The 13,743-nt window shown below is 40.9% G+C and overlaps 2 protein-coding genes across 3 annotated transcripts; one reads left to right on the forward strand and one right to left on the reverse strand.

Moving 5' to 3' along the window:
* The first annotated feature begins 1,804 nt into the window (after positions 1-1,804).
* On the forward strand, positions 1,805-8,837 carry LOC139378556 (WASH complex subunit 3). 2 transcript variants are annotated; one of them, XM_071120832.1, is made up of 7 exons: positions 1,836-2,021; positions 2,248-2,412; positions 2,569-2,709; positions 4,060-4,167; positions 4,253-4,317; positions 4,483-4,556; positions 8,733-8,837. In XM_071120832.1, exons 1-7 carry the CDS (start codon positions 1,971-1,973, stop codon positions 8,780-8,782), a joined length of 654 nt encoding a protein of 217 aa, XP_070976933.1. In that variant the 5' UTR covers positions 1,836-1,970; the 3' UTR covers positions 8,783-8,837. The 2 variants fall into 2 exon arrangements, with proteins under 2 accessions (XP_070976934.1, XP_070976933.1); XM_071120833.1 differs by lacking the exon at positions 8,733-8,837 and having other exon boundaries at positions 1,805-2,021; positions 4,483-6,021.
* On the reverse strand, positions 6,011-11,696 carry LOC139378557 (DNA damage-regulated autophagy modulator protein 1-like). The gene is made up of 7 exons (XM_071120834.1): positions 11,179-11,696; positions 10,373-10,440; positions 9,443-9,585; positions 8,860-9,037; positions 8,709-8,767; positions 8,473-8,565; positions 6,011-8,371 (listed from the first exon to the last, which is right to left on the reverse strand). The coding sequence occupies exons 1-7, from the start codon at positions 11,307-11,309 to the stop codon at positions 8,327-8,329; spliced, it is 717 nt and encodes a 238-aa protein (XP_070976935.1). The 5' UTR covers positions 11,310-11,696; the 3' UTR covers positions 6,011-8,326.
* Between the last annotated feature and the right edge of the window lie 2,047 nt (positions 11,697-13,743).

Below are 13,743 nucleotides of genomic sequence, written 5' to 3' on the forward strand. Positions count from 1 at the left end.
ACCATGTTTCATTGAAATGTACAGCTGTGTATTGTCCACATAGCAGTGAAGGTTAACATTATGTTTCCGAATTACATCACCAAGAGTTAAAATATATAGTGGAAACTACAGTAGTCCTAAAACGGAACCTTGAGGAACACCGAAACATACAGTTGATGTGTCAGAGGACAAACCATCCACAGAGACAAATTGATGTCTTTCCAACGGATAAGATCTAAACCAGGCCAGAACTTGTCCGTGTAGACCAATTTGGGTTTCCAATCTCTCCAAAAGACTGTAATGATCAATGGTGTCAAAAACAGCACTAAGGTCTAGGAGCACGAGGACAGATGCAGAGCCTTGGTCTAACGCCATTAAAAGGTAATTTACCCTCTTCATGAGTGCAGTCTCAGTGCTATGATGGGGTCTAAAACCAGACTGAAGCGTTTTGTATACATTGTTTGTCTTCAGGAAGGCAGTGAGTTGCTGTTCAACAGTTTTTTCTAACATTTTTGAGAGGAATGGGAGATTCGATATAGGCAGATAGTTTTTATATTTTCTGGGTCAAGGATTGGCTTTTTCAAGAGAGGCTTTATTACTGACACTTTTAGTAAGTTTGGTACACATCCGGTGGATAGGGAGCCGTTTATTATGTTCAATATAGGAGGGCCAAGCACAGGAAGCTCTGACAGAGCAGTTCACTCCTCACGATATGATAGAGTGGCTTGGGGGTAAGGGGGTAACCATCCACTGCTCACTCACTGGCGGAGGGTAGGGGAGGGGAGGGGAGTGGGTGCGGTACTCCTCTGCCCGCTGCCTGGCTCAGAGTATGTCCAGGGAAGAGGCTCTGCCAGGCCTCAATTATGGGGGAGTCATCCAGGACACACTGAAGCAATTACAGTCCCATATAAATCAATATGCTGCTGGTTTAAAAAGTGATCTGCTCCCAACACTCTCTGGATAGGGTCTGACTCAGGAGGTCAGCTTAATTTTTTTGTTGAGTTCTTCATAAATCAAATCAAATCAAATGTATTTATAAAGCCATTCTTACATCAGCTGATATCTCATAGTGCTATACAGAAACTCATCCTAAAACCACAAACAGCAAGCAATGCAGGTGTAGAAGCATCATAACAATTTTGTTTGATACTGGGCAGAGACTCTTCCTGCCTGTTGAACTAGGTTGAATTGGCATGGACTGGGCTTTCAGACTTGTTTACGATCAGGTGGGCAGTACTAGGCATGGGCTATGGCTTCAGTTTGCTCTTAGGTCAGGTTAGAGGGTTTCATTTCTGGCTGACATCAAGTTTAAGGGGCTCTTATTTCAGACAAGTCCATTCAAATCAAACGGTTGGAATCTAGTTCAGATTGAGGTCAAGTTGGAAAGCATTTTTGGTTTCCTGTGTTTTGTTTTTCATTGGTTCTGCTGCTCTCCTATGTAGTAATAGTTCACAACTAATCAGGCATGATCCAAAGCAACTCACATTGTGGGTTGTCTCCAAAAGACTATAGCATCTGAATCATCATCAAAATGAAGTTGTCAAATAATTTGTGTTGACGGCTTTATCCATTAACTCATCATCTCTGCAAACCATATTACGGTAACTAAGTCATCCTTGGATCAACATAATTGGGGCTTGTTTTGAGACGCTGCACATTTATTAACCATTATACTGTACTCCCTCCTTGTGGTGCATTGAACACACTGCATTTGTGGCAATGAACTGTTAACCCTCCAGTTCAGGTGATGGAGGTATGCACCTTCAACCTTGGGTTCATTTTGATTTCCAATAAAGAAGAAGAAAAACTAAGCACCTCATTGGCTGATATACCCGGAAGAGCAGAATAACAATGACGTCCGTTTTGGATCACTGTGAAGTCACATGAAGCGTATTACAATTCCCATCTCTCTTTTGCAGATTGTCAGTAAAATATTACTATTAAACAAAGTAATCGCGAGTTAACCGATAGTTTGCCAAAACGATAAAAACATGGACGAGGACGGTTTACCGATTGTGGGATCGGGAATAGATCTGACCAAGGTGAGTGTTTTCCGTAGCCGAAGATATCTTGGTGGCTACTGTAGCTAAATTAGCCTTGATAGCTTTAGCTTGTTTTGTTAACAAGCTGAATGACTCCCAGCCAAATAATGTAATCAAGTAATTGTTGTATCTAATGAGTATGTGTAGTAAATGTGTTTGAACTCCCCATCTCTGTAAGTAAATAAACATTGCAGTTTTTCCATGATACTGAATGATATGGTCACAGGTCCCAGCCATACAACAGAGGAGAGTCGTTGCCTATCTCAACCAGTTCATTGTGCACACTGTTCGGTTCCTCAATCGTTTTTCGACAGTTTGCGAAGAGAAACTTGCATGCATATCTCTTCGGATACAGCAGATTGAAACTACCCTCAGCATTTTGGAAGCAAAGGTAGGTAACCCAGCTCCTGTATGTGTTTTGTATACAATACGATGGGACTTTACTATGTCTTTGTTGTTGTATTACTTTGTTGTTGTATTATGTGCTTTGCTGCTCTGGGCATACCAATATGATAATGTCAGTACGTGCTGATTTTGTTCTATGTAGCTATCCTCTATTCCTGGTTTGGAGGATGTCAGGGTGGAGGGTGTTGGTCAGCGGCCAGCTACGGAAGTCAACGGTCCAGTCCTGGTCCCAAGTCAACCAGAGACCCCTATAGCTGTGGCTGTGCCATTGCAACCTCCTGAGGTACCCCCCTCCACACACGTACATTGCCTTCAGAAAGTATTCATACATCTTGACTTATTTCACATTTTGTGTTACAGCTTGAATTCCAAATGGATTTAATAAAATACAAATTCTCATGCACCTACACACAATACTCCATAATGACAAAGTGAAAACATGTTTTTGGAAATGTTTGATAATTTATTGGAAATTTAATACAGAAATATCTCATTTACGTAAGTATTCTCCCCCTTTTGCTATGACACTCCAAATTGAGCTCCGGTGCAGCCAATCCTTGAGATGGCAGTAACTTGATTGGAGTCCACCTGCGGCCAATTGAATTGTTTGGACGTGATTTAGAAAGAAACACACCTGTCTATGTAAGGGTCAACATTTGACAGTGCATGTCAGAGCAGGAACTGTACCATGAAGTCCATAGAGCTCCAAGATATAATTGTGATGAGTCATATATCTGGGGAAGGGTATGAAACTGTTTCTAGAGTGTCGAAAGTTTTCAACAGTACAGTGGTCTCCATAATTGGGAAATTTAAAAAATATGGAACTACCAAGACTCTGCCTAGAGCTGGTCGTCCGACCAAACGGGCAAGGAGGACCTTGGCCAGGGAGGTCACAAGAACCAAATGACAACGCTGCTAGAACTACATAGTTCCTTGCTTGAGATGGGAGAACTTGTCAGAAGGACAAGTCTCTACAGCACTTCACCAATCTGGCCAGACGGAAGCCACTCCTGAGAAAAAGGCACATGACAGCACACCTTGAGTTTGCAAAAAGGCACCTGAAAGACTGCAGTCATAAGATTAAAGATTATGTGATCTGAGACAAATGTAACTATTTGGCCTAAATGCAAAGCGCTATGTCTGGAGTGAACCAGGCACAGCTCATCACCTGTCTAACACCATCCCTACTGTGAAGCATGGTGGACGACCTGCAAACGGCCTTAGACTGGGGCAACGATTTACGTTCCAACAGGTCAATGACCCTAAGCATACAGTCCAAGTACTTGAGTGGCCCAGCCAAAGACGAGACTTGAATACCATTACATCTGTGGAAAGACGTGAAGATTGCGGTTCACCGCCACTCCCCATCTAACTTAACAGAACTTGAGAAAATCTGGAAGGGAGAATGGGAGAAAATGGAACGGCATCAAACACCTGGAAACCATGTTTGATGTATTTGATACCATTCCACTGATTTCGCTCCAGCCGTTACCACGAGCCTGTCCTCCCCAGTTAAGGTGCCACCAACCTCCTGGGATTTCAACATATCCATGTTGATGGAACAATAACTTAAAGACTTAGTATATTTGTGCATGATGGAAATACTGAATTGCAGTGTTGACTCTCCTTGTAGGCCTCTCCAAACATACCAGACCCAAGAGCAGCGGAGGCAGCAGGAGACCGTAGGATGACTGTGGCCAAGGACCCACGCTATGCCAGATATCTCAAGATGGTGCAAGTGGTGGGTCTCTCTACATTTTCACATTTCTACAGAATATGACATCTGTTCAATGAAATCCGTAATTTAGAAAACTATTCAAAAACAGGGTGTTCCAGTTATGGCGATAAAGAATAAAATGGTCCAGGAAGGTTTGGATCCCAACCTGCTTGAGTGAGTGTGCTTACATTACGTCTTAGTAATATCTGTATTCTCATACCTCGTAAACCAATACGTTTTGATTTATACCCCACATCTGAATCTTTCTGATGTCATAAAATGGTGGTCCTACATGTATTCGAAGTAACAATGGCGATTCCTACATGTTTCTGTTTGCAGCACACCCGATGCACCTGTGCCTGATGCCGTCAAAAAGAACACACTAGATCAAGATGATGACGGTGACGATGGCAGTGAGTCATCTTTCAGCGATTGATCTGCTGTCTTAGCCATGAAGCTGCCTATAGGGAACTTCCTTCCCTGTCACCTGTGCGCCAGGCCTTTTCCACTGTGCTGCTGCAGGGGCACAGAAGGACTAGATGCCAGTGTGTGCTTGACAGGCAGAACTACAGTGCTACCAGACAAAGTCCCACTTCTGTGGATGATCTCCAGGGATGCATGGGACTTACAAAAGCAGGCAGATTAAGTATCTGAAATGCATTGTAGATTGAGTGAATGTAAACGAGACAGTTGATAATGTCTGTATCCAGGTCAGCCGCTGATCGTGTGGATGTTATATTTTTGTTTCCATTTCTTCTCCTGAAACATTTGATTGGTCATGGACAGGGTGTTTCTTTATGTCGTTTAGCAGTAAAACAGATGGAATGACAACCATGGAAAGTATCAACCAGATAATCGATTAGTAATTGATCATTATTTTCTTTAGACTGCACTGGGCCAACATGCCTCTGCCCCTTTGTCAATATCATGTGAACATTCCAATGCCTGAAAGAGATTGTGGGGCAGCAGGTAGCCTAGCGGTTGAGAGAGTTGGGTCAGTAAGCGGAATGTTGCTGGTTGGAGTCCCCGAGTCGATTAGGTGAAAAATCTTTTTGCCTTTGAGCAAGGCACTTATTGCCCCTGTAAGTCACTCTGGATAAGTGTCTGCTAAAAGACAAAAATGTAATTGTGCTTTAGTCACATTTGTTTTATTTTGACAGTAATGTCTGCATGTTACACTTGTGAGAGGGTGATATGTTGTATCTCATGTCCATAATCATTTTTGTGAGAACATTTGATGGGTACTATTTTACACTACAACTGCTGTATGAAGGATGTCCTACAGAAATGTTGAGGACTGTTCTCTGGCCGATTCGTCACTTTTAATTGAGACATTAAGCTGTGAACTGTAACTGTTCACTCCAGGAACAATGTGAAGAACAAATTAAGGAAATTGCACTTTTGGAGAAATATATCATGGAAAAAAAACACCACTAGTTGTGAGCAATGTGTCAATTGCAATGGTAGCGTGTAGACTAAATTAACAGTAATACCTAATGGGAATTCACCTCAATCTTCTAAAATGATGCATCTCAATCCCAGATTTAACCATGTGTGACTAACCATGTTAGCAAGCCTTTCAGGCCCTTGATTCCCACTGTTGTGAAGGCATTATGCCTTGGCCTTTAAGTCCAATAGTTTTATACTACATCCCTTTTTATCCAAGTGCTCAGAGATCCAAATCATATTCACATTGTTTGTAGTCGTCTCTGGACAGAACACTGCAGTGATGGGAGTTTTTCAATTGATTATGGAAGAGGGTAGATGGAGCGGTGTTAGACTGGAAAGCACTTTGTTCACAAGCGCAAGACAAGCAGCATTGATATCTGAGTGTTTACGCCGTTTAGCCTGAAAAATAAAGAACACATTTTGCCTCAAGATATGTGGACATCATTTTATTCAAACACTATTTGGGTTTTGTGTTTGGAACATAGAAGTACTTCACACATACAGTAGCCCTGTATGTATTTTGAGTTACTTTATTACAAAGGTATACCATAGATATGCCTCAATACCATGAGAGTTTTTCTTGAGCAAAATACCCATTCTAATATAAAACATTGGAGTAGGTAAGTGTACATACAGCCTCTTTCCATAAACTTGTGATGGGTGAAATTAAGTTTCTATATCTTGTGATTTTCTTGCGCAATACTGACCTTTGTACCACCTGGCTGATGAACAATGGGTTACATATTTCCTTAACCCAATAAATTCTCGAATTGCTGGTCACAGGATATGTTTTGTTTTGTGGTTAACTGTTAAGACTGAGGTTATGTTGCAATGACATCCTCCGGAAGTTGTCATTACTGTGTAGGTCTATGGAAGGGGGTGAGAACCGTGAACCTCCTAGGTTTTGCTGTTGAGGCTACTGTAGACCTTTGCAAAATAGTCTCAATTATGTGGTGACGTGATTATATTGAGTAGTTTTCACTCAAAATTCTAACTTTTGAAATGGTCCTCCCCTTCCTCCTCCGAGGAGGCTCCACTGCTACACATGTATGTAATCTAGCCTATACCAGGGACGCAACATTGCTTTTCGAAGTGGAGGGGGACATAATATATATTGTGGTGTACAGCAGGTCAGCCACCAGGGGGATACTCATGTGACAGACGGTGGGGCAAAAAGGAAATTTCAGAATGTGGGGGATACATGTGATACAGTGAAGGTTGCGCCACTGGCCTACACTATAGTCGTGATGATTATGTATGTAGCAGTGCCAGTAGCCTATGTGCCGGTCTGCATTTTTACATTAAATTCATCGATTTCACAAATAGCCTACCGCAAACATTGTCTAATTGAAGTATACCATACAAAGTTACATGTGCATTAATAGGTTATATAGCAAAAGGCGGATACTAACTGATGTGAATGAATGTAGGCTATAGCTATATTATTGAGTTCCTATAGTACATAAAATGCGAACCAGAGAGTTAGATGACCTTTTCAAATATAAATAATTCCCAATCTGATACGGATACAGTCAAGTGTCTTCCTCTGTTAATTAAAGACTGTAGCGTGGGCTCGAGTCTGGAATCATGACAAACTTATTTTAAATAACTGCCATAGAGCCACCTGTAGGATGATAAGGAGAGTGCAATCATGAATTATTAATTATTATTATTCATATTCCTTTTCAAGCTGTTGGCTGTAGGCTATGTCCATTCTCAACACGCTAACCCAATAAATGTAATGCTACATTTCAAAGGCGGACAAGAACTTGAGTGAGATTTGAGCCCTTGCCACAAATCTACACAGAGAGCAATTTGACCAGTCAGTCAAACACTTGTGATGTAGTTTCTTTGATTATCAGTAAGTGCTGTTGTACTTCTGTTAAGGACACTTCCATGAACAAGTGTTGGAACACGTCCAACTCCATCAACGATTTGAATTGGCTGATTGGGAATGTCCTACAGGAAACTATCACAGCCACCTGGTGAGGTTAGCATAGTGCAAAACGTGCAAACTTACTGTATGTAATGGGAACAGGTAATATGTAGACGTTGATCACTTGCCACTATGTCAAAGAGATTCATTGGCTGATGCTTAAACTCAACCTTGAACTGAAACTTTTTCTAACGTTCACAAGTATGGCCTGTAGTGTTTATGCAGTTTAGCCTGAAAAATAAATAACACATTTTGGCTTAAGATATGTGGCCGCCTTATTCAAACACTGTGTTTGTAACATAGAAATACGTCAGACATACAGTAGCCCTGTATGTATTCCGAGTTACTTTATTACAAAGGTATACCATAGATAACCTCTTTCTCATGGTATTGAGGCATTTCTTGAGCAAAATACCTAACTAGAAAAATATGTACATAGTAGTATCAAACGATTAACATTGGAGTAGGTAAGAGTACATACAGCCTCTATCCATAAACTGGTGATGGGTGAAATTAAGTTTCTATATCAACTTGATCTTGTGATTTTCTTGCGCAATACTGACCTATGTACCACCAGAGGATGAACAATGGGTTAACGCTTTCGTTAACCCAGGATGTCACAGGATGTGTTTGTTTTGTGGATAACCGCTAAGACTGAGGCTATGTTGCAATGGATACAGTATAAAAAAATAAATCATACCATTCAGATAATCTCATATCCATTTGCTTTATAAAAGTAGAAAAAATACATTTGATTTTGTAAATATTTTAGATTAAAAGGTTCAAATCAATGCTTCATCAGGAATAGTCCACAAACTGTGTTCTCAGCTTCAGAGTAAACTTCTGTAAGAAACAGGACAAAGAGAAATAAAAACACTCAAACAAAGGAGAAGAAAAGGAGAATCATTCCCACCACAATGACAGAGCGGTGACTGAAAACTCACTTTAAAGTCGTGGATGTAGGTGAAGAAGAAGAAGATGAAGCTGAAGGCCACGATCCACTCACTCACAGCACTCACCAGATGGAACACATAGTCCTGTAATGACGGGGAGAGTCAGATAGAGACTGATATTGTCACGTATAGATTCTCTGGCCTATGAAGCCTATATGGATCCAGAATATCGTCCATCTTTGTTGTTTGTGAGTGGTGTTCTTGGTAAAGATGTGCTCATACTGTACCTCGTCTTCTGTTTTTCTATGCAGTGTGGTTTGTGTCACGAAGACAGCACAGACAACAGCTGGATGGTAAATGAAGGAGTTATTTTCTTTGATAAAACAATGATCATTCATGATTAAAATCGATCAGGGTTACTATTGTTTTCAAGGATACTGGGGAAAACTGCCAGGAAGGCGATGGTTGCAATTCCTGTGCGCACACGACACAAGGCCAAGGAACACCCATAGGGGAAGGCCATATAGGATATGATGGACTGGAGGATGGTGTACAGAACACCAGAAACGAAGAAGAGTATTGCACCTGCATCATGAACTATCGTAATCGTTGTCTCCTGGGGAAAAATAACATGCCAGAGAGATCATGTATATAATATCACACTGTCACTTAATGGTAACCCCCCCCCCCCCCATCTTCTCACTAAAGGGGTGACAACCCACTTGGCAAAAACTGGTTTAATCAATGTTGTTTACATATAATTTTAAATAATGAAATTCAATGTGATGATATTGAATAAACATGGAAAACTGATTGGATTTCACCCAACTTTTATCTTAAATCCAATTACATCCTACTGGGCACACACTGGTTGAATCAAAGTTGAATAGGCAAATTGAATGGACTTCTGTGCCCAATGGGATGGTGACATTTTTTGTTGAATTCAAGTCAGTTGACAACTCAGCCAAATGTGAATAAAAATTAGTTGTTGAACTGACGTTTGTGCACCGTGGCAACCTACCTGGAAAGTAGCGACAAAACACATCCCCAAACAAGAAAGCATTCCAATCCAGAAAGCAGCCTGGTTCAGTATTGGGGGCACACCACCTGCTGTCTCATTGAGCTTCTCCACAAACTTGTATCTGGCATACATGGTGGCCATACCTGTAGAGGAATTGTCATGGCACATGGAGTGAACGTTTTTATTAGCACTTTTCACATTTAGACAGTATAAGCTCACAGTAGGCTATTGTAGGTATATGTAAAAACCTGCTGCAATATTTATTTATTTGCACCTTAAAAAATAGGTAAAAAAGAAAGACAAACATAGTGAAGTGAAACCTAATAATAGAATATCATACCATTTATCCCCGTCTGACCATGCATTTCTGCTTTCATTTTCTAAAAAATGGGAAGTGTGAATAAAGCTCTTGGCATTGTCTCTGACCTGGAAAAACCCATTGGAGTTTCTCACAGGGATTGTTCACCCAAATGACAAAATAACACATTGGTTTCCTTACCTTGTAAGCAGTCTATGGACAAGGTATGACAGCAAATCATGCTTTGGTTTAGTTCCTCTAGCACCGTTTCCACATGCTAATGTTTTAGCATTTGTGGCACAAATCCCATTCAAATCATGGGACCAATATTAGTATTTTTCCGGTGTCATGTCCAAATCATCCAGAAGTATCTAAAACTAAGTGTGAAGCTCAACAAATTCACTTATAGATGATTTGAACATGATACATGAAAAAATGCTAATATCGTCCCATGACATTAGCATGTGGAAACAGTGCCAAGGAAACTAAACCAAAGCATGGATTGCTGTCATACATGGTTGGTTCATAGACTGTTTCCAGGGTAAGGAAACCAAATATGTAATTTGGCTGAACTATCCCGATACACTAAGACAAAAAGCCCTTTCGTGGTTTTAGTGTATTTCTGTGCTCACCTGCAAATGCAGTGATGACCGTCATCAAGCCAAAGACACAGCTCTCTGGGGGTTCAGCCCCAGTGTCACTAATGAAAGAATAGTTCAAGTTTAATGTGTGTATTAATGCCATGTCTGGAAGTCCTTTTAAATAATTTGGATTTAATTTAAACTATACATTATATAAAAAAAATCATTATACATATTGAATTATAACTGAACAGAAAGTGATATCATTTGTTATTAAATTAAATCAAAAAATGTAATCAAAGCAAAATCATACCATTGGCATAATATATTAACCAAATAGAAAATTGCATTTCAATTGTGAAACCATACCATTTGATGACAAACAAATAATTCGGGTATATCTACAGAAAATATTACTGAATAGAGGGCTTTGATCGTTTGAATTGAGCGCTAATTAGTAAAACCATTATTCATTATCTATGCCTAGTAATGTTTAGTTTGCATATGTGTTAAATGTCTATCTGCTCAATAAACAAAGCTGTTTAAATGTCAAGTGAGGACACACACCGGACATTAAGGGGTTCACAGGCCCCCACGCTGTAGACTACACAGCTGGGAACTGGGAACCAGCCAAATACAGCATTCAACTTGTGGTGGGGAAAACGAAACTGATTTATTTTTGTTGCCAAAATGCGATATGATTTCCGTTAATACCGCCGGTTTTGATGAGTGGAAATAAAGAAACATCATTTCCAATACCCCCACTGATTTAAATTATAATAAGTAAACGCTATTATTACGGCAAGTTCGTGGAAAATAAAAATGCTCAGGCTGCTGATAAATATTCATAATCTTACCTTATATAGGGGAAGATAACATCCACATCATGCTCGAACAATGCAATTAGGTAGGAAACAATAAACGTGCTTGATGACCAGATGCCCAAAAAAGTTGGTAAAAAGCATGTTCCCTCCAAGAACCAAAACATTTTGTCAGCAATAAGGAAAAGTTACCACGCAGACAGACCGACCTTTGTGCAAGTTATAAAGAATAAATGCGATGCAGAATACTGACAGGTAAAATCCCTCTGTCAATATTTCTCAGAGTTTAGATTTGAAGTAATATTAGAATTTGTCTAATCGGCCACCTAAAAAGTGACATCTCTTACTGTAAACTATACTGTAAACTGGTATTTTGCAATCACGTGGTCTAGACAGTATTGCACTTCAGTCAAATTGAGTGTGGGCTGACGTCGGTACCTCTTCCGATCATTTCCGCATGTAACAGAAAATAAGACGCACAGCTTTACATAAAATGGCTACACACACACGAACACCATTTTTTTTGTCCTCCTCTTCTGAACCAAAATGTCTGTCTTTCTTTCTTTCTTTCTTTCTTTCTTTCTTTCTTTCTTTCTTTCTTTCTTTCTTTCGTTCAACTTCATTGTTCATTATTCATTCTAATCTGAGTGGGTAGGCCTGCAGAGAGATGCATCCATTCTACACTGAGTATTAAGGACACCTGCTCTTTCCATGACACCAGGTGAATCCAGGTGAAAGCTATGATCCCTTACTGATGTCACTTGTTAAATCCACTCCAATCAGTGTATATGAAGGGGAGGAGACAGGTTAAAGAAGGATGTTTTAGCATTCAGACAATTGATGCATCAATTGTGTTTGGGTGCCATTCAGAGGGTGAATGGGCAAGACAAAAGATTGTGCTTTTGAGCTGGGTATAGTAGTAGGTGCCAGGCACACCGGTTTGAGTCAAGAACTGCAACGCTGCTGGGTGTTTCACGCTCAACAGTGTTCTGTGTGTATCAAGAATGGTCCACCACCCAAAGGACATCCAGCCAACTTGACACAACTGTGGGAAGCAATCGAGTCAAAATGGCCCAGCAGCACTCTGCGGAATGCTTTCATCACCTTGTCAAATCAAATCAAATTGTATTGGTTGCATACACATATTTAGCAGATGTTATTATGGGTGTAGCAAAATGCTTGTGTTCCTTGCTCCAACAGTGCAGTAACATCTAACTATACACAACAATACACACACATCTACAAGTAAAATATTGGAATTAAGAAATATATAAATATTTGGATGAGCAATATCGGAGTCCGGAGTATAGACATTATGGACAGTATGTGGAGAGAATATGTAGTATATCTGAAGAATATGTCGATAGAATAGTACATGTACAGCACTAGTTGAATAGGATGGCCTTGACTAGAATACAGAATATACAGTACATATGAAATGTGTAAAACAGTATGTAAACATTATTAAAGTGAGCAGTATTCCACGTCTATGTACATAGAGCAGCAACCTCTAAGGTGTAGGGTTGAGTAACTGGGTGGTAGCCTGCTAGTGACAGTGACTAAGTTCAGGGCAGGGTACTGGGTGGAGGCCGGCTCGTGATGGCTATTTAACAGTCTGATGGCCTTGAGATAGAAGCTGTTTTTCATTCTCTCTGTCCCAGCTTTGATGCACCTGTACTGAACTCGCTGGATGATAGCGGGGCGAACAGGCCGTGGCTCGGGTGGCTGAGGTCCTTGATGGTCTTCTTGGCCTTCCTGTTACACCGGGTGCTGTAGATGTCCTGAAGGTCAGGCAGTGTACTCCCAGTGATGCGTTGGGCTGACCGCACCACCCTCTGGAGAGCCCTGTGGTTGCGGGCGGTGCAGATTGTCAGTGATGTGTACCCCGAGGAACTTGAAGCTTTTCACCTTCTCCAATGGGGTCCCATCGATGTGGATGGGGGCGTGCTCCTTTTGCTGTCTGCTGAAGTCCATGATCAGCTCCTTTGTGTTGTTGATGTTGTAGAAGCTAAGCAGGGTTGGTCCTGGATGGGAGACCAGATGCTGCATGAAGTGGTGTTGGAGGACCAGTAGGATACACTCTTTCCTTTGTCAAAAAAAATATCCCAATGCCCCAGGTCAGTGATTGGTGACATTGCCCTGTGTAGGGTGCCGTCTTTCGGGTTGGGACGTTAAACGGGTGTCCTGACTCTCGGTGGTTGCTAAATTCCCCTCTTTAGCCCTCGTACCATCATCGCCACTTAATCATCGCAGCTTTCAATTGGCTCATTCATCCCCACTCCTCTCCCCTGTTACTATACCCCAGGTTGTTGCTGTGAATGAGAATGTGTTCTCAGTCAACTTAACTGATAAAATAAACAACAATAAATAAAAGAGTTCATGCCCTGATTAATTTAGGTTGTTTTGAGGGCAAACGGGGGAATTAACTCAATATTAGGAAGGTGTTCCTAATGTTTGGTACATTCAGTGTATTTCTGTGCATAGGACACACCACGCAAAATGTATAGCACAACTCCTCCTAGTCGATAGAGGGCGTTATAGAGTTTTTTTTAAAGCAGCACCCGGAACATTTGAGTCAAGGCGCATCATCACCATAAAGGA

This window comes from Oncorhynchus clarkii, chromosome 21 (genome assembly GCF_045791955.1).
Source record: "Oncorhynchus clarkii lewisi isolate Uvic-CL-2024 chromosome 21, UVic_Ocla_1.0, whole genome shotgun sequence".
Taxonomy (NCBI): Eukaryota; Metazoa; Chordata; class Actinopteri; order Salmoniformes; family Salmonidae; genus Oncorhynchus; species Oncorhynchus clarkii.